Here is a 19,357-nt window from a genome sequence, read left to right as displayed (position 1 = left end):
TAAATAAATAAATAAATAAAGGAGTTCCCGTCGTGGCGCAGTGGTTAACGAATCCGACTAGGAACCATGAGGTTGCGGGTTCGGTCCCTGCCCTTGCTCAGTGGGTTAACGATCCGGCGTTGCCGTGAGCTGTGGTGTAGGTTGCAGATGCAGCTCGGATCCTGCGTTGCTGTGGCCCTGGCGTAGGCCGGTGGCTACAGCTCCGATTGGACCTCTAGCCTGGGAACCTCCATATGCCGCAGGAGCGGCCCAAGAAATAGCAAAAAAAAGACCAAAAAAAATTAAATAAATAAATAAATAAGTAAGAATTAGATTGCATCCTAAAAACATTTATTTTGCATTGCAGGTTTAAATTTCTATGAGTGGATTTAAGGGAGAGTCTCCTTACCAAAATCCTGAATCAGATGGCTCAAGGCTGCATAGGGAAAAAATTAATTTAGGGCTGGATTAAAATTTAGCTCCAGGAGTTCCCACTGTGGCTCAGCAGAAACAAATCTAACTAGCATCCATGAGAATGCAGGTTCAATCCCTGGCCTCATTCTGTGGGTTAAGGATCCGGCGTTGCCATGAGCTGTGGTGTAGGTCGCAGATGTGGCTCGGATCTGGCACGGCAATGGCTTAGGCCGGCAGCTACAGCTCCAATTGGACCCCTAGCCTGGGAACCTCCATATGCCACAGGTCTGGCCCTAAAAAGCAAAATAAAAATACAATTTTTTAGAAAAAAAATTTAGCTCCAACTCACAACTCTTGAGGCTACAAAGAGCAACCCACAAAGTTCCCACTGTGGCTCAGCAAGTTAAGAACCCAAGATAAGTGTCCATGAGGATGTGGGTTTGAACCCTGGCCTCACTCCGTGGGTTAAGGATGCAGCATTGCCACAAGCTGGGGTGCAGGTCATGGACGCAGCTCAGATCTGGGGTTGCTGTGGCTGTGGTGTAGGCCGGCAGCTGCAGCTCCAATTTGACCCCTAGCCTGGGAACTTTCATATGCCATAGGTGTGGCCCTAAAAAGAGAAAAAAAAAAAAAAAAAAAAAAGCAGTCGAGGAGGAAATTCCCTTCGATGGTGACCACTGCAATGACACCAGGTCCTTAACCCAATGCACCACAAGGGAACTTCTAAAGAAAGTGTTCTGAGGAAAGTGCTCAATAAAATATTTCGATGAGGAGGATTATGTTACTCCTCCAGCTTTCTGAACAGTCCCCCAGACCCATGTGAGGGAAATGCAGGCGACACCTCTCAGTGGCTGCGAGCTAGTGAACCACCTCTCAACACCTAAGCTGTATCCTCACAGGAAACACCGAGCGGAAGAAGATGGTTAAAAGTAGATCAACCAAGAGCCCCTGAAGTGTGAGCCTGTAAGCCCAAGGGGAAAATAAGTTCTCATTCTTCACCTCATCTACTTGAACACCATTTTACAATGAGAATCTCATGGATAATGTCAATTACAAAAAGCCTGGCTGCAACAGGAAGTGAGGGTTTGCATTTGCTTTAAGACGACGCTCAGTTGCTTCTGCATCCTGGTGCTATGTCACTACAAGCCCGTGTGGTCCTTCAGCCAAGATACTGGAGGAAACCCAGACCCAAGACCAGTTGATGGAAGAGGTTGAGACGTTTCCCTTTCAGGCAGAACTGCCCAGTTGATGTCACTGACCATAATACTTTCTACTCGAATCAAGAACTCTCTCTGAGGCAGCTTATTTCAAATTCATTGGATGCACTGGACAAAAGAGGCTATGAAAGCTTCATAGATCCCAGTAAATCAGACTCTGGGAAAGAGCTGCACATTAATCTCATTCCAGACAAAGAAGACCAAACCCTCGCTATTGTAGATACCAGAACGAAGATGACAAGGGCAATCTGACCAACAACCTTGGTGCTATGGGCAAGTCTGAGACCAAAGGGTCCACAGAGGCTTTGCAGGCTGGTACAGATCTACGAGTTTGGTGTCAGGTTTTATTCTGCCGATCCGGTTGCTGAGAAAGTGTCTGTTATCATCAAAGAGAGCGAGCAGCACGCCTGGAATCTTCTGCAGGACAGTCCAGGTGGGGCTGACACAGGCAAACCTATGGGTCATGGCACAAAGGTTATTCTGCATCTGTAAGGAGACCAAACGGAGTCCTGGGAGAAAACAATAAAGGAGATCGTGAAAAAACACTCTCAATGTTCTGGCTATCCCACTCATTTCTCTTTATGTGGAGAAGGAAGATGATAAAGAAGTCAGTGATAACTGAAACCCTGTTGAAATGTGTGTGGGAAGAAACCGGACTGAATGCCAGACTGTGGCAGTCAGGGGGTCAGGGGAGGAATGGACGCAGCAGGATCAGAGGCTGCTACATGCAGCACTTTCCTTCCACTGCCAGTTTTCCTTACTCCCTGTATGGCTTTTGACCCTTCTCAGCACCAAAGGGAATACACAACCACTGACCCCAACCTGCCCTCTTGCACCCATCCCCCCACCTCCCAATCACCCCAGCCCCTAGAGTTGCCTTGAGCCAAGCTCACACCCTCAGCATGGGACCCATACCATCCCCAAACCAGATCCCTGGGTGCAGAGGCGCAGGGGACATGAAGACAGCACAGGTCCCACCCCACGAAGCCACCAGCTGTGCGACACTGGGCAAATTCCACTTGACCTCCAAGAGCTGTGATTTGCAACCTAGGAAACAGGGACCAGACCACCTGCCTCCTGGGGCTGTGCCACCAACCTGAGGGGATGAGGACAGGAGCTAGGAAGCAGGGCCGGCTCAAAGTCATTTGAAGGAAAGAGAAACAAGCCTCTTAGGACAGCCACACAGCTGAGGTTGGTGATTTCACTTTATTTAGCAAACGGTCACACTCTGGGCCCCACCACACCGCTCCTCCTGCCGCGCTGGAGGGTAAACCTTGGGAAGAAGCTTGGAGGGTGACCAGGAGGCCCAGGCTCCCCAGTCAGCCTCCTTGGCCACACAAAGCACAGAACAAGATCACCATTCGGGTCCTCAGGCACCCGTCCCAGTGTGCTCTGGGGACCTCCAGTGTTCAACAGCCACCTGCCAGGGTCTCGGCCCAGCTCCAGGCACAGCCCCCTGCTCCTGTGAGGCCAGCTTTGGGCCAGGGCCTCCGCCACCCCCAGCTGAGGGTGCATCAAACTGATTACCCAGTCCTGCCTGTCCCCACCGGGCAAGAAGCAAAATGTACGAAAATACTTTAATTATTTCTTTGAAATGGTTAAGAAATAAGATCGTCTTATTTGTCTTTTAACAATCCCGGTAAAAAAAAAAGTTCACATTAGCACTGGGGCCCATCTGCGAGCCGCACACCGACCACTCAGTAGAAACGCTTGTTCCGCTCCTGCCGCTTCTGAAACACCACGGCCCCCACCACGGCGCACACGATGATGCCCAGGAGCGCGCACAGCAGCAGCAGGAACACCCGCCACCCTGTCAGGGGCCCGCTGCGGAAGTTCCCCGTCGGGTCGTCCACGTTGTCTGAGGGAGGGAGAGAGGGGGCAGTGAGAGGGCGGGTGGGCTCCCAGGAGACGGGGGAGCAGGGTGACAGCTCCCACACCCACCCTGCAGATGGCAGCTGGGGCCTGCTCCCGCCACACCACGGAGGGGCAGGGGTGTGGACAAAGGGGCTGTCTCACTGAAGCTGAGGTTCCTAGGGATCACAGCCCCCAGGGATCGAGGCCTGGGGTGCCTTCTGCTGCAAGAAGCTGGTGAGCACCGGCTTCCTGGGCTCTCCCTGAGACCCTGAGTCTGCCTGTGGAGGGCCGAGGTCTGCTTTCACAGCCCAGCCCAGCCCCAGCCCCAGCCCCAGCCCCAGCCCCAGCCCCAGCCCCAGCCCCAGCCCCAGCCCCAGCCCCGAGCAATGGCCCGAGGTCCCATCTGGAAAAGCATGGCCCCGGCTACAGACTGCCCTCACTCACACCTGCATTCATCTGATGTCCCCTAGGGGGGCTCCAAGGCCCCCAGCCCCCAACCCCTGTCCTGCTTTGAGCCTCTACCCCAATGGGTCCACCAGACTGAAAACGAGTTAACTCCTGCCTGGCCAGCCACATGGGCTGCTGGCTGGGTTGGAGCAGAAGATGTCTCTGAAAGCCCTCAGAAGCAGAAGCCTTCAACCAAAGGCTGCAAAACAGTGGTCTACAGCAGGATGTCAGACCCCCAAAACATTTAAAAACAACTTGAGTCAGAATGTTGGGTTCCATCGGAGCTCCACCCCCTGGGGGACCCCCACACGACTTTGGGGCTCTGTGGATAGATTTACACACACACACACACACACGTGCGCGCGCGCCTCACATCCCTCACGAGGACCCTCGCTCCATGAGGATGGAGTGCTGTTGATTACTGCCCTGGGAAGAGCTCAGGATTGGGGTTGTTGTTTTTGTTTTTTTGGGTTTTTTTTTGTCTTTTTGCCTTTTCTTGGGCCGCTATCACGGCACATGGAGATTCCCAGGCTAGGGGTCTAATCGGAGTGTAGCCAACGGCCTATACCACAGCCACAGCAATGCGGGATTTGAGCCGCGTCTGCAACCTACACCACAGCTCACGGCAACACCAGATCCCTAACCCACTGAGCAAGGCCAGGGATCAAACCTGCAACCTCATGGTTCCTAGTCAGATTCATTAACCACTGAGCCACGACGGGAACTCCAAGACTGGGGTTTCTGCCTACACTCAAGTTCACATCTCGCCTCTTTACCCCTTTCTAGCTGACGAAGCCTGAGAATCCAGGCCCCTGGCAGTGGCAGGACCTCCTTCCAGGCCGTTCACTGAAGCCACACACCAAGGCATCACACTGACGGTGAGAGTGCCCTGCATGCCACCCACACCAACAAACCATCCCTTTGGCTCCAATGGCCACCATCTCAGCACTGGATGCAGAAGGACAGACACCAGGTGCTCACATACAGCTCATGAGCGCTGTTTGCAGGTCCATGCACCTAGCCGGACCAGGGAAAGGCAGGCAGACCCCACACTCGCCCAAGCTGGCCCGGACCCCAGCCAGGAAGGCTGCACACATGTACCTTTGGGAGACTTGAGGAAGTTGACACTGGGCTCGATCTTGGTCCAGTCGATGTTCTCCTCATCAGGCGTGTGCTCCACCATGAGCTGGAACAGCTTCATGGAGATGATGTCGTGATTGTCTGCAGAACAAGAATTAGCTGCTGAGGGCCCTGCAGCTGCCCAGTGCTCGTGGCCCAACCACAGCCCCCCCCAGCTCCCCCCAGAAGAACCCAGTGCTCAGCCCCCAGCAGGCAGTATTCCAGGGACTGGAAAACCTCCAGAACTCATCAATAGGAAATGTGGGAGAGGCAGAATGGAGAGGGAAAAGCACAGATTTTAAAATCGAAATCATTGGTCTAATCCTGGCTCTGCCACCCTCTCTGAGGCTCTGTTTCCTCATCTGTAAATGGGGTGGTAATCTCCATCGTGCATGGTTACCGAGGCACCTAAACGAGATAGGACATACAAGGCAGAAGGTGTACTGCCTGCAGGCAGTGTCCTTGAAAACAGACCCAGATAAGGACCCACACACTGTTCTACGGCTGGTCAAGAAGCCTGATCCTCCCAAGGACAGGCAGCTGCCAGACATTCCTGTCAGAGACCCAAGTACAGGATGCAGACAAGTGACCTGGGGCAGTGACTGAGAGCTCAGCCTCAGACATGGTCAGCAAGTGCACCCGAGGAGACCTGGGAAAAGCCCAGGTCCAACCGGTATGGGCAGGAGAGAACCTCTGCCTGACGCTGACAGTAACTCATCACCCTGTTTCTGAGGTGGGGATGTTGAGGCTCAGCGCCAAGATGAGGGTCCTGGTCAGCCTGACCCATGATCAGCTCAGCTAACCAGCTGCAGTCTGAGGAAGGGCCCAGAAAAGGAAGAGCTTAAAAGCAAGGACCCGGCAGCTCTGTCAGGCAGCACCCTGCCGTACCCAACACCCGGCCTGCACAGGCCCTAGAAGCCCAACAACAAGCACGGACTTGAGTCAGATGGCACGTCCCGTCTGAGCTCCGCCACTCTCTGGGCATGTGAACCTGACGAGATCCTTTCAGCTCCCAAATGCCCAGCAGTCTCAGTTGTGTGAAAGGGGAGAGAAACCGCTACCTACCTAAGGACACCCTGTGTGCCTTCACCCACACTGTGCCTGGTGGGAGACTGGCGTGCACAACCCACTAGTGGTCAGACACGACTGTGTGCACAGCTCCCTCCCTCACCCTTCCCAGGGCCTCTCCAAACAGCCTGAGAGAACGCCCACCTGTCACAGACCTGGCCCTGCTCCCAGAACCTTCTCATGACACCTGTCATGATGGAATTCCAGCTAACTCAGGGAAAGGTCTGTCGTGGATCCTCAGATACGAGTATGATTGGCTGTGAGCTGGTAATTACTGAGGCTGGGTAACAGCAACAAGGGGCCTTTCTCCCCTCTTGTGGAACTGGAATTTCCAGAGGAAAAGCCTTAAGATAAAACCCCCAAACAACAGACACTCTGGGGACCAAGTAGACTCAGACCCTTCTGTGGTGAGGGGGAGGCTCCTGGACGGAGGCTGGCTCAAAGGCCCCAGAAATGTTTATTTTGACAATCAACAGCTCTGTCTGGTCCTCCATGCTGCTTCCCAGTGCTGGGCAGCAGGAGCCCACCCTGGGCCTGGTGCCTCCTGAGGGCCCTGAGAAGGAACTGAGGACCACAGGCAAGGGCCACCATTAAGTGCCACACAGGCTGGTTGTCCCAGCGAGGTCTGCAGGCAGGCGGTGCCCCAAAACTTCCAGCATTCACTGTGGGCCAAAAAAAAAACAGAGCCCTGACTTCTTGGTATGACTTCTGTGTTCCCCTCACTGACCAGAAAATAAATCACATGGTATGTTCCAAGACGGTTAAGTGCTACCAAAAAAAAAAATAAAGAGAAAAGTGATGGGAAGTGTGCAAGGGACTCAGATGTGTGTGCACGACTTTAAAAGAGGAAGGCCCCACAGTGACATCTGAGGGAGACGTGGAGGAGCCGAGGGAGAGGCCCAGGCACTAAGACAGGAGGTGGTAGTGGGTCTGAAGAGAGGCTGGGGGCCCTGTCCCCAGGGAGCAGGGAGTGCTGAGGGGATGGGGTGGGAAGGTGCCACACACAGGGCCTGCCAGACACCACAGGAACGGATGGTGGCCCTGACTCTGAGTGAGGCGAGAGGAGCAGCATTAACAGGCGGCTCTGCTGCGGTGCCAGGAGATGTCGGGGCTGGCCCGGAGAAGGGGACCCTTGTCATCAAGCGAGGGAGGATGGTGGCCCAGACCTGAGGCAGGAAAGGAGGGGTGAGAAGTGGTCTGCTGGGGGGTGGAGACAAAGCCAGCAGGACCCGCCAATGGACGAGAGGTGGCATGTGAGAGAAAAGACAGAGGCCGGAGTGACACCAGGTGTTCTGACCCAAGCAACTCCAAGGACAGAGGTGGTTTCTGTCTCTGCTGTGGGTGTGCGAAGGCTGAGAGGCCTGCTGGGCACCAGGTGGGGGTGCTGAGCAGTCTGCTGGTGACACAGACCTGGAGATGGGAAGTTAGGGGTCACCGTTCCAGAGGCAAAGCCCCCAGCTCCCAGATGACAGACAGGGAAGATGGCTGAGGGACCGCTCATGGAAACGGATGGGGAAGAAGAAAACCAGGCCAGTGTGGAACCAAAGGAAGGAAGATCAAGGAGGAAAGGGACCGGCTGTGTCACAGGTTCCCGACAGACCAGGAAAGAGCAGACTGAGACCTGAGCCCCCAGCCCACAAGCTCACCAGATAGGTCACCGGTGCCAGCCGAGGCTCCAAAGTAGTAGCCGGTGGGCAGGCGCACACCCGTGATGTCGATGCAGTTCTTCCACTCGTTCTTGTCCTCCAGGTCGGTCATCACCTACGGCCAGCCAGCAGTTCAAGGGCAGCCCGGGCCGGCCTGCCCGCCTCCCCGAGCCCTCGCGGGGCCCCCCACCCGCCTGCTCACCGTCAGGCGGCCCCGGGAGTAGCGGACGGCCAGGAAGGTGTCGTGGTTGCGGTTGCGCAAGTCAGCTGTGCAGCCCGCCAGCTCGGTCCAGCGGCCGTCCTTGCTGTGGTCGTAGGACAGGGAGCCATTGTTCACCATCACGGAGATGTACGGGAACACGCGCTAAGACAAGACACTGGTTACTCCACGGCCAGCCCAGGCCGTGGGAGGCCGCAGGGCACCAACCGCCCCATCCCTGGAGGCTCCTCTAAAGCGGGGACCAGGGAGAAGCCCTGTCCTGCTCTGTGGGAGAGCGGGGACCTACCTCCGTGGTCTCATCATTGGGGTATGTGTCCAGGAAGATGGCTAAGCCATGGAAGTTGTCTTTGCTTCCAAACACAGGCCCTGGAATTAGAGAATTTCTGTAACAGGAGAAATTGGAGCTGCCCATGGGTACCTGAAGGACAAGGTAATGCCAGCATGGGTGGGGCCAAGAGAGGTTGTTCCGTCATGGTTCTCCCAAGAGGGGATCTCTAAGTGGGGATGAGGAGGGGGGTGGAGGGTGGTCTAAGGGCTGTGGCAGAGGACTCAAGTCTGAAACCTGAACTAGAGAATAGCACCTGCTGCGTGCTCTGAGGTGTCAGGTGACAAGGGGATGGCTGGCTTGCAAAAACCAGGTGTCAGTAAGGACCATGCCCTAACCCAGGGGTCACCAACTTAGCATCCAAGGCCAAGGAGAAAATACCATAGGTTTTTGTGGGCCACAGATGGTTCTTGTCATACAGTCTTCCTTGCTTTTGCTTTTTTAAAATGGTAGGATGGCAGACCCGCGGTCAGCTGGTACAGAACACCAGGCCACACAGGGCACTGAGCTGGGCCGCAGGATCATCTTCTAAGAGGATGCTCCCCCAGCCACCCCCAGGTCCCAAAGTTCCTTGATGAGGAGCAGCAGCACCCCAACAGGAGGGTGCAGAGCGAAGGATCCTTGGCCGCAGACGCCTCCACCTGCTCAAGGCCACTCTACCTGGCACCATGCGGTCCCGGGTGTACCACAAGGCGATGCCATCCCCATGGAGATTCTTCTTCCCTGCGCCATGGACTTTGAAGTGGACGTGCATCTCCCAGTCCTTGAGGAAGCAAGGCTAGAGAGAGAGCAGAGAGGGCTGCTGGACACAGCCCAGTACAGACCCTGCAAGGACCCTGTGCACTCAGAACAGGGCCAGCAGCAGGGCCCCAAGTGCCACTGACCAACCCCCAGTGTTCTCAGCAGGAAGGGAGGGGGCGGCTGGACCTCCCAGGTGGGGACAAGGGAGGCCACACACTGTCCCAAGGCTGCCCGAGGCCCAGGCTCCACCCGCCCCAGCCTTCTCCCAACCGGTTCTCACACTTTGACTCACTTTCCTCAACACCAGCCAAACCCGTGAGGCCTGTTTTCTCTCCATCCCCACTGCTCCTGCCCTGCGCTCTTGTGGAAGGATTACTACCACTACTTGAGTCACATATTTTACAGAAAAAGAAAACACATTCAAAGGCAAAATAACTTGTCCATGGCAGGTAGGTGGATGGTCCTGATTCACACCCAGGGCTGTCTGACTTGGAAACTCGTGCTGTCGTCTACACCTCCCACAGCCTGCAGGCCCAGAACACAAACTGTTCCAACTCCCTCCTGGCCTTCCACCCCCACTGTCTTTCCTCCTAACCGAGTTTTCAAACAGACTCAAACCCAGCTCTGGCTGATGCCAAATCCCCAGGTCTCAGCCAGCACACCTCCAGCTTCTGGCCGACTCAGCCCAGCCCCAGGGTGGTAAATGCATCAGCGTGAGGGGCTGGATGGGTCAGAGGCTGGGACCTCTGGGCTACTGGGATGTGAGGGAAGGCAGCTCACTCCCCACCCCCAGGAATACCAGGTGCAGAGCTAGGTCTGCCCCACAGCAAGGAAACCAGGCCTTACACCAGGAAGTTGCTCTTGAAAACTATGGTGTCGACATCACTTTGACAAGATTCTACTTAGAGGAAGTCTGCGGATAGGTGCGTGAGCCAGTAATTAAACAAAGGCCTCTCAGAAAGGCAAACAGGAGTTCCCGTTGTGGCGCAGTGGTTAAAGAATCCGCCTAGGAACCATGAGGTTGCGGGTTCGGTCCCTGCCCTTGCTCAGTGGGTTGCTGTGAGCTGTGGTGTAGGTTGCAGACGTGGCTCAGATCCCGCGTTGCTGTGGCTCTGGCGTAGGCCGGTGGCTACAGCTCCGATTGGACCCCTAGCCTGGGAACCTCCATATGCCGCGGGAGCGGCCCATGAAATAGCAAAAACACACACACAAAAAAAAGAAAGGCAAACAGAAACAAGACATTGCTAACTTATTAGATTGGGATGTCTTTTTTTTTTTTTTTTCTTTTTTTCCTCTTACAGCTGCACCTGTGGCATATGGAAGATCCTGAGGCCAGGTATCAAATCTGAGCCTCAGCTGCAACCTATCCCACAGCTGCAGTAACACCAGATCTTTAGCCCACCATGCTGGGCCAGGGATCAAACCAGTGACGCCAGAGATGAGCCAACTCATTAACCCACTGCACCACAGCAGGAACTCCTGGCAAGTCTTAAAGAGACAATTAATACCAATGCAGACAAGGGTGGAGAGAGACACATGTTCAAACAACCCGTGAGACTATGGATGCCCCCATCTTCTTGGGGGAAATCTGGCTGCTGCAGCTTTTTAATGGAATGAGGCAGATTCATGAGCATTTACACTTCAAGATCAAGCTATCAAAGAAACTGGAGTTCCTGTTGTAGCTCAGCAGGTTAAGAACCCAACATAGTGTCCATACGATGCAGGTTTGATCCCTGCCCTTGCTCAGTGGGTTAAGGATCCGGCGTTGCCGTGAGCTGTGGTGTAGGTCGCAGACACGGCTGGGATCCCACGTTGCTGTGGCTCTGGCGTAGGCTGGCAGCTACCGCTCCGATTACACCCCTAGCCTGGGAACCTCCATGTGCCGCAGGAGCTGCCCAAGAAATGGCAAAAAGACAAAAAAAAAAAAAAAAAAGGAGAGGAATTAGTATATGTTTAGCGAAAGGAAGAGATGAACATAATATGAACCGATATTAATGGAAGCTAACTCTGGGAGGGGAACACTGACTTTCTATGTCTGAATCTTCTCTACTGAACACAGTATTTCTGTAATGGGAAAAAACTAAAAATAAAAACCAAAAAACTCCACGTCCCACCATGGGCAATCTGGCTTGTACATCACTGACTCACTGTTCCAGGCCTGGGCTCTAGGAACACAGCTGCAGGGACCTGGACCCTGAACACACGGGTTAGCAGGCGCCCGCACGCCAGCCTGCACAGTGTGAAATAAGCCCTCCCAAGTCTTGATAGTGCAGGGGCCCCGGGAGGACTTGCAGATTCTGAAGGGGCAATGGTTAGGCAATGAGAACCAGCTCTCAAGGACAGATGGGCAAGGAATCTGAGTCCAAGGCCCGCTAAGGGGGTGGAAGGCCTGTGAACCAGTCTTGCTTTGGGTTGACACCACAAAGACTGTAAGCCAGAAGTAAGAAGGAAGGAGAAAGGGCCTGTGGGGATCAGAACTCAGCTCTCAGTCCTCAGAATCCCTGACACTAAAGAGACTCATCAAGGCCTCACTTTTTTTTCCTTTTTACTGCCTCACCTATGGCATATGGACGTTCCAAGCCAGGGACTGAATCTGAGCTGCAGCTGTGGCAATGCTGAACCCTTTAACCCACTATGCCAGGCCGGGGATTGAATCCACACCTCTATAGGGACCTAAGCTCACTATAGTCAGATTCTTAACTCACTGCACCACAATAGGAACTCCAACCTCACATTTTTAACAACAAAAAAACTTATAAACACAGCATCTGGGACACAACCAAAAATACCAGATACATAAAGAGATAAGATATAAACAAAAATCAGAGAAAGGGAAGGAGGGAGAGAGAAGGAAAGTAGGAAGAGAGGCCAACAGGAACTCCAGACACTGGCCTTTTAAATAACTAGGTAACTATGTTCAAGGAGATAAAAGATTGAGAATTTTGGTAGATAACTGAAATTTTAAAAAATCACACTACAGGCATTCCTGTCATGGCACAGCAGAAATGAATCCAACTCGGAACCATGAGGTTGCAGGTCCGATCCCTGGCCTTGCTCAGTGGGTTAGGGATCCGACGTTGCTGTGAGCTGTGGTGGAGGTTGCAGACGTGGTTTGGATCTGGCATGGCTATGGTGTAGGCAGGCAGCTGCAGCTCTGCTTCAACCCCTAGCCTGGGAACTTCCATACGCTGCAGGTACAGTTCTGAAAGAGCAAAAAAATAAATAAACAAAAAGGAAGGGAGTGAAGTTCCCGCTGTGGCACAATGGGATTGGCAGCATCTCTGCAGCTCCAGGATGCAGGTTCCATCCCCCGGCCCAACACAGTGGGTTAAAGGATCCAAGCTTGCCACAGCTGCAGAGTAGCTCACAACTGCAGCTCGGACCTGACCCCGGGCCCAGGAACTCCATATGCCTCAGAACAGCCAAAAAAGGAAAAGGAAAAAAAGAAAAGAGGGGAAGGATGGAAGGATAGAGGTAGGAAGAGAACAATAACAATATCCAGATACTCTTAAAAGCAACCAGAAAGAAAAAAAGACAGATCACCTTCAAAGGAGCTATAATTAGCCTGATACCGGAATTCTCAACAGAAATACTAGGAGCAAGAAGACAAACCGACTGGTATATTTGGAGTTGAAAGGAAATAACAATCAGCATAGGATCCTATACTTGGCAAATATATCCTTCAAGAATGAAGGTGCTCTCTGGGCTCAGACCTAGTTTTCGGCCCATGGCTAAACACAGTAAGAAGGTCAGAACTGGAAGTTCCCTCGTGACACAGTGGGTTAAGGATCCCGCATTGCCGCAGCTGTGGCATAGGCTACACCTGTGTCCCGGCTCTGATCCCTGGCTTGGGAACTTCCGCGTGCCGTGAGTGCAGCCCCTTGCCCCCCCCCCCCAAAAGGACAAAAGACTTGGACAGATATATTTTCACAGAAGAAGATATACAAATAGCGAATAAGCACATGAAAAGATACTCAGCATCATTAATCATTAGAGAAACACAAATCAAGCCCACAAGACACCACTTTAACTTGTTAGGCTAGCTATTATTAAATAAAAATGGGGGAAAAAATGGAAAATAAGTACTGTGAATATGTAAAGAAATTAGAACCCTGGTGCATTGCTAGTGAGAACGTCAAATAGTGTGGCTGCTGTGGAAAATAGTCTGGTGGTCCTCAAAAAGTTAAACAGAGTTACCATATGCTCCAGCAATTCTACTTCCTAGATATATACCAAGTGAAAGCAGATGCCCCCAACACTCACCCATGCACACCTGTGTTCACTGCAGTGCTATTCACAATAGCTGAAAGGTGGAAACAACCCAGGTGTCCACCAACAGATGACTGGATAAACAAAATGCAGTGTACACACCGGGACAAGAATATTATTTAGCCATAAAAAGGAATGAAGTACGGGGGGAAAGGATAAATTAAGAATTTGGGAGTAACATATAGACACTAGTATATATAAAACAGATAAACAACAAAGACCTACTATATAGCCAAGGGAACTATACTCGATATTTTGTAATTACATATATGGGGAAAGAATCTGAAAAAGATTTATATATATATACATGAATCACTTTGCTGTACACCTGAAACTAAACACAAGACTATAAAACAACTATACTTCGATAAATAAATAAATAACACAGGGCGGGGAATCTCTGGGCAGAAAATTCTAAGCATTCCAAGCAATTTCAGGAATTACAGGAAACACTCCAACCCTTTGAGGAATACCTGCAGGGCCTAATAAAAAAGGTCCCTGAAGCTGAAAAAAGAGGTGGGGGAAGAAAGACAGGACAAGTATATTCCAGACTATGAAAATTTGATGAAGGCAAGGTGCAGAATTCTCTCAGCCCTGTGACACTGCCAACCACCAACTACCTCCTAGAATCAATTTCTAACAGTTCTGGCACTCTTTGTACCTCATTTAAAAAAAAAAAAATTCTAATGCTACGCTGAACTCACTTCCTTGAAAAATACAAGGATACATTATCATTTTAAAATGTTATCCAAAAGCCCTATGTCAGAATAACATAACAGAATGTGACTCGGGGGAAATAAGGTAGTTATTGACATACTCTGAGTGGGTGGCTCTAAAGCTAAGTCTTAACAGATGAGAAGGAACCAAGCGGGCATGAAGAGCCCGGAGGCAGTGTTCCAGATGGAGGGAACAAGTGCAAAGGTCCTGAGGCAAGAAGGCAGCCAGAGAAGCTAGAACAAAATTAAGAGTGAATGACCAGAGATGCCAAGCACCAGGGGCCAGGCTGTACATGCATAACGTACGTTTATCTCTTCACGGGAGACCCCAGGCTCTGTGGATCAGAGTTAAAGCCCGGATGCCCCTAGCAGGAAGGCAAGGAGATAACAGGCAGATAAAGCAACACAAGGACAGCATGGACTCTCAGAACTAAATGGGGAAGTCATCCAGAAGGGACCAAAGAGCAGAGTGATGGAGAAAACTAGGACAGCGGCCAAGAGCTTAGGGATCAAGCAGGCTGGGGAGGAGTAGGCTTTGCCCCAAATCATTCCCCTTTCACCCCTTTCCAGAACTTCCTCCGTGTGGAGTCTGCACAGCAGCTGATTTTGGCCACTGCCCATGTATGACACACCAGAGACAACTGAGGCTCCCTAACCTCTACGCCAAAGGTCACAGAAACTAAAACTGTCCACAAGTTCAGCCCCTACATTACTATTGTTGACTAGATCCTCAATCAAACACTGGGGAAGGGGACTGAGTCTGCAACTATTTCTAAGGGGCTCCTCCTTTGTCCGGGCTAGGGTCAGGCGTAGCAAGCGAATTGCTGGGCTTGGACATGAGACAGATCAGAATTTAACTGTTGTAGAGCCTCCTTGCCTGCCCGCTTGCATCTCTCACAATTTTAATAAATCCATTTCTTGCCCATTTAAAAAAAAAAAAAGAATTTAACTGTTTATGTTATTGGCTGTCTGTGTTAGCTTTGCATAAAACTACAACAACCATCTGTATCAGTTTGTTTATGAGAATTAAAAGCAATAAGGTATGTTAAAGTCAGTGCCTAACACACACAAAACACCCAATAAAGACCCTATTTGTTCCATTTATCCCACTAATGAGAGGGTTCAGTTCAGACAGCCAATAGCTCTACTACTTACTGGCTATGTGACTTCGTGGAAGGCACTTTCAAGAGTGTTAAGTTCTTAATCAGTAAAATGGAGATAACATCAGTTACTTCACAGGCTTTTGAAAGAATGAACAGAGAAGGGTGTATAAAGTGTCAAGCCCAGCTCTTGACACATGGTAACTCTAGAAGTCATTACCTGTTATTACTGGCAGGTGTGATCAAGATGGAGAAGGCGGCGGGCCTTCAAACCAAGCTCAGGTCTGGGCTGCTGAAGACTGTCTGTAGTGACTTACTTAATGGTCTACCCAGCCTCTTGGGAGCCACTCACCAGGTGGTTCCAAATAGAGCCTTCTTTGCTGCGCTCGTCAGGGGTCAGACGCAGGTACTGGCTAGTGAGTATGGTGCTGCCTTGGAAGTCCCAGAAGAGCGTGGAGCTGGAACCGACCCCTGTGGGCAGAGACATGGGCACACACAGGCCAGGCCAGGCCGAGATTTGCCAGAGACAGGAAACTCACAAAGATGCCCTGACCAGAAGAAAGGCACCCGTTCCCCAACTCTACCCGGCCTCGCCCTCACCCTGCACTCATTCCCGCCCCAGGCCTCACCTTGGTAGGGCTTAATAAGCGAATGCTCCCGCTTAAGGTGCTCGCTGTTGCCGTCAGTTATATCCGCAGTCACTGGCCCCAGCAACAGTAGAAAGAGTAAACGTGTAATGGGGCCAGGGCCGGGGCCGGGAAGCCCAGGCCTCCCCGGGCACCGCCGGCCCCAGCCCCAGAGCCAAAACCAGCCTGCCGCCGCCGCCGCCGCCATTCCCCTTTCCTCTCGGGCACTTCCGTCCTAGGACTTCCGCCTTCCGGGTGTTCCATCTAATGGCCTCCGGCCGGAAGCGCTCCAACCCTAGCTTTATCTGGGAGTTTCTAGCAAAAACAAAGCCTCGCTGCCGAGGGAATGGGGTCTTTATTTGCTGATCAGACCTCTATTCTAGTAGAGTGCCTTGGCGGCTGCGAGGCGCCTGTCAGCCAGACTCAGGAATGGGTTTTAACGGGCGAAAAGAACAGCAACCAATCATGGAACAGCACGTTCGGCTTGTGTGCCAACCTGGAGCAGAGGGAAGATTTGCGAGCAGCGCTAGGGTCGTCTGTGGAACGGGGCATGCTGGGACTTGTAGTTTTTCTAGGCCTCTCGTGCAGGCTGGGTAGAAATCTACAAAGCTCTTGGTCTCTGGCCACTGGTCTGATCCCTAGAGTAACCTTTTCCAGTCCGAGGAGAAAGGAATTCTGAATTGAAGGCGGAGGCCTGAATTCCAACTCCCGCGCCACCTGGAACTCATTGGGTGATCCCAGGCGAGCCTTTAGCCATCTCTGGCTTCACCCACCCTAGCTCCACACCTTTAGCAACTTAGAATTCTGTTATTAGATGGCGTCCACTCCTTCCAGTTCCTCAGGCCCAGTTGGGTTTCATCAGAAGGGGCAGACCTGAATCCTTTCCCAGTGATGACTGGGACCCGTTAATATCTAAATGATTGCTGTGCCTGCCTGCTGCAACAAGAAGCATCCAGGAAAGCCGACTGTGGATCAAAGGTGGACAACTGGTGGCCCACAGCCAAATACAGCTCTTGCTGATGGTGTTTCAATAAGGACATAACTACTGTTATTTTAAATCAGGAGACAAATACACATTAAAAATCCAAATTTCCAGCTTCTAAGGAAAAATCGTAAGACCCGACCACACCAAGCTCATAGAGCTGCCCTCATAAAAATTCCTTCCTTTTCTAAACTAATCTCCATTCTGGCCGCTAATTTACAGCACCTGCCTGGCCCCTCTAGCCCGTTGAGTTAATGACCCCTGTTATAGAGCACAGGGTGGTTTAGTTGGTTGCTTGCTCCTTTTGAATGAATGAACTTATTCAAGATTAAGTGCTGAGACATCTTTTTTAAATTAGCTACAAAATTAGCTATATATGTGTGTGTGTCATATAGCTATGTTTGTTATGTCTAAATATCTATAGATATAACAAAATTCCTCTTCCAAGGGGTACACCCTTCCAGAGATTTATCTGTGTCTCTGCAAAGACCTGGGCATTCCACAAGGCCTCCAAGAGGCTGCAGTGTTTTTGGCCACACCCACAGCATATGGAAGTTCCCAGAGCAGGGATTGAATCCAGGCCACAGCTGTGACCTATGGCAACACTAGATCCTTAACCCACTGTGTCAAGGCAAGGATCGAACCCATACCTCAGTAGCCGCCACAGAGACAATGCCAGGTCCTTAATCCTCTGTGCCACAGTGGGAACTCCAAGGCTGCGATTTTTGTCAGCTATTGTCACTAATGATTCCCTAGCATCTAGCAAAGCATCTAGCTTTGCTAGCATCTAGCATCCTAGGCCTACTTGGCACATAGAAGGTGATTTTTTTTCCTTTTTTGGGGAGCGAGCACTCCTCGGCATATGGAGTTCCTGGGCCAGGGATCAGATCTGAGCCGCAGTTGCGGCCTGAGCTGCAACAACGCTGGATCCTTAACCCACTGTGCCGAGGTGGGGATTGAACCTGTGTCCTAGCATGCCCAAGACAACACCTATCCCATTGCACCACAGTGGGAACTCCTAGCAGATGATTAATAAGTAATTGGTGAAGGAATGAATATTTGTTCTAGAACCTGGAAAAGGGTCATGATGAGTAAGTAGGAGTTTAGTAGAGAGGGGAGAGGCTTCCTGAGCAAAGGGAACAGGAAATGCGAAGGCCAGGAGGGACCCCTGAAAGCATAAGGAATACAAGCGGTTTGGAATGGCTGAGGAGTCACTGGGGGGAGTTTGGCTGAGGCCAGAATTCAAAGAGGCTTCAATTCCCCGCTAAGGAGCATGGCCTTTTCCCCAGAAGGCAGTGGGATGGCTTTAAGCATGGGACTGACCAACCTGGGTTTCTCTGGTGAGAGGAGACTAGAGGGAAGAAACAGGTAAGGAGACAATGGAGGTGTTATGACCACATAAGAGAGGGTGGGGCCTGGGCCAGGGAGGTCTCCACAGGGAAGGGGGGTCAGAAGTCCCACAGGTAAACCAGACATAGGTAACGAATCCCCTGTGGGAAGCCAGGGAAAGAAAAGTTGAGAACAGTGATCTGTGACATCAAGATTGTGAGGTGAGGAATTCCTGTCGTGGCGCAGTGGTTAACGAATCCGACTAGGAACCATGAGGTTGCGGGTTCGGTCCCTGCCCTTGCTCAGTGGGTTAACGATCCGGCGTTGCCGTGAGCTGTGGTGTAGGTTGCAGACGCGGCTCGGATCCCGCATTGCTGTGGCTCTGGCGTAGGCTGGTGGCTACAGCTCCGATTCAACCCCTAGCCTGGGAACCTCCATATGCCGCGGGAGCAGCCCAAGAAATAGCAACAACAACAACAAAACAACAACAAAAAAGACAAAAAGACAAAAATAAATAAATAAATAAACCATTAAAAAAAAAAAAAAGATTGTGAGGTGGCAAAAACGAAGGGCTAAGAGATGGGAAATCCTAGGGTTGGCTGGGGTCCCTGGGGTGAAGATGTGGTCAGAACTGAAACTGGCATCCATGGCGGATTGGTACAAAGAGGCATCTTTGCAGCAGCAGGAAGGGATGTGCTTAGGAAGGATGTGGTTGGGCCTTTTCAGGGAAGAAGATGAACTGTTGGTACCTGGACAGGTGGTGGCCCAGGCCTAGCACCTGTCGCCCTAAGTGCACACATTCACAGCTTAGATGATCTCTAACTCGATGTGTAAACTTGGACAACTCACTTCTCAGTTTCTTGATCTGTAAAATGGGAATAGTGAGCACCACTCACAAAGAGGTTGTGAGGATCCAATGAGGTAATTATGGTCTGTAAACCATAAAACCCCTATGAAGCTAGGCCTGGATCCACGGCCTAGCAGACAGGCAGGCAATCTCCACTCCCATCACTCACCCTACCATCCCATCACAGGTATATTGACACTGTCACACACCTTATTAAGACCACCATTGGCATTGCATTAGGCCCCAAAGCAACCTCCAATACACACACCACCCTCTATCTAGGTGGGCTGGAGCAAGGTGTCTAGAAAAAGGTGAGTTAGGACTGGGTAAGAGGTGTATTAACTAGGATAACACTAGCTGCTACAACAGGTAAACCCTAATGCGAGTTCCCCTCCTGGTGCAGCAGAACCTAATCGGACTAGGAACCATGAGATTGTGGGTTCGATCCCTGGCCTCGC

The 19,357-nt window shown here is 51.6% G+C and overlaps 1 protein-coding gene across 2 annotated transcripts; it reads right to left on the bottom strand.

Annotated features, from left to right (window-relative positions):
• Positions 1 to 313: 313 nt before the first annotated feature.
• Positions 314 to 15,961, bottom strand: LMAN2 (lectin, mannose binding 2). 2 transcript variants are annotated; one of them, XR_014838003.1, is made up of 8 exons: positions 15,745 to 15,961; positions 15,468 to 15,586; positions 8,950 to 9,067; positions 8,251 to 8,330; positions 7,947 to 8,108; positions 7,745 to 7,859; positions 4,582 to 5,132; positions 314 to 529 (listed from the first exon to the last, which is right to left on the bottom strand). XR_014838003.1 is itself a non-coding variant. In XM_005661451.3 (8 exons), exons 1-8 carry the CDS (start codon positions 15,947 to 15,949, stop codon positions 3,308 to 3,310), a joined length of 1,080 nt encoding a protein of 359 aa, XP_005661508.1. In that variant the 5' UTR covers positions 15,950 to 15,961; the 3' UTR covers positions 2,798 to 3,307. The 2 variants fall into 2 exon arrangements, 1 of the variants encoding a protein (XP_005661508.1); XM_005661451.3 differs by lacking the exon at positions 314 to 529 and adding an exon at positions 2,798 to 3,468 and having other exon boundaries at positions 5,013 to 5,132.
• Positions 15,962 to 19,357: the final 3,396 nt, after the last annotated feature.

The sequence above is a fragment of the Sus scrofa genome, chromosome 2 (genome assembly GCF_054392235.1).
Source record: "Sus scrofa isolate SSC_HxYL_T2T_F1_AM1 chromosome 2, Sscrofa_HxYL_maternal_Yorkshire_Landrace_v2.0, whole genome shotgun sequence".
Taxonomy (NCBI): Eukaryota; Metazoa; Chordata; class Mammalia; order Artiodactyla; family Suidae; genus Sus; species Sus scrofa.
The sequence above is the reverse complement of the archived record's forward strand: the minus strand, read 5'-3'. Positions and strand labels throughout refer to the sequence as shown.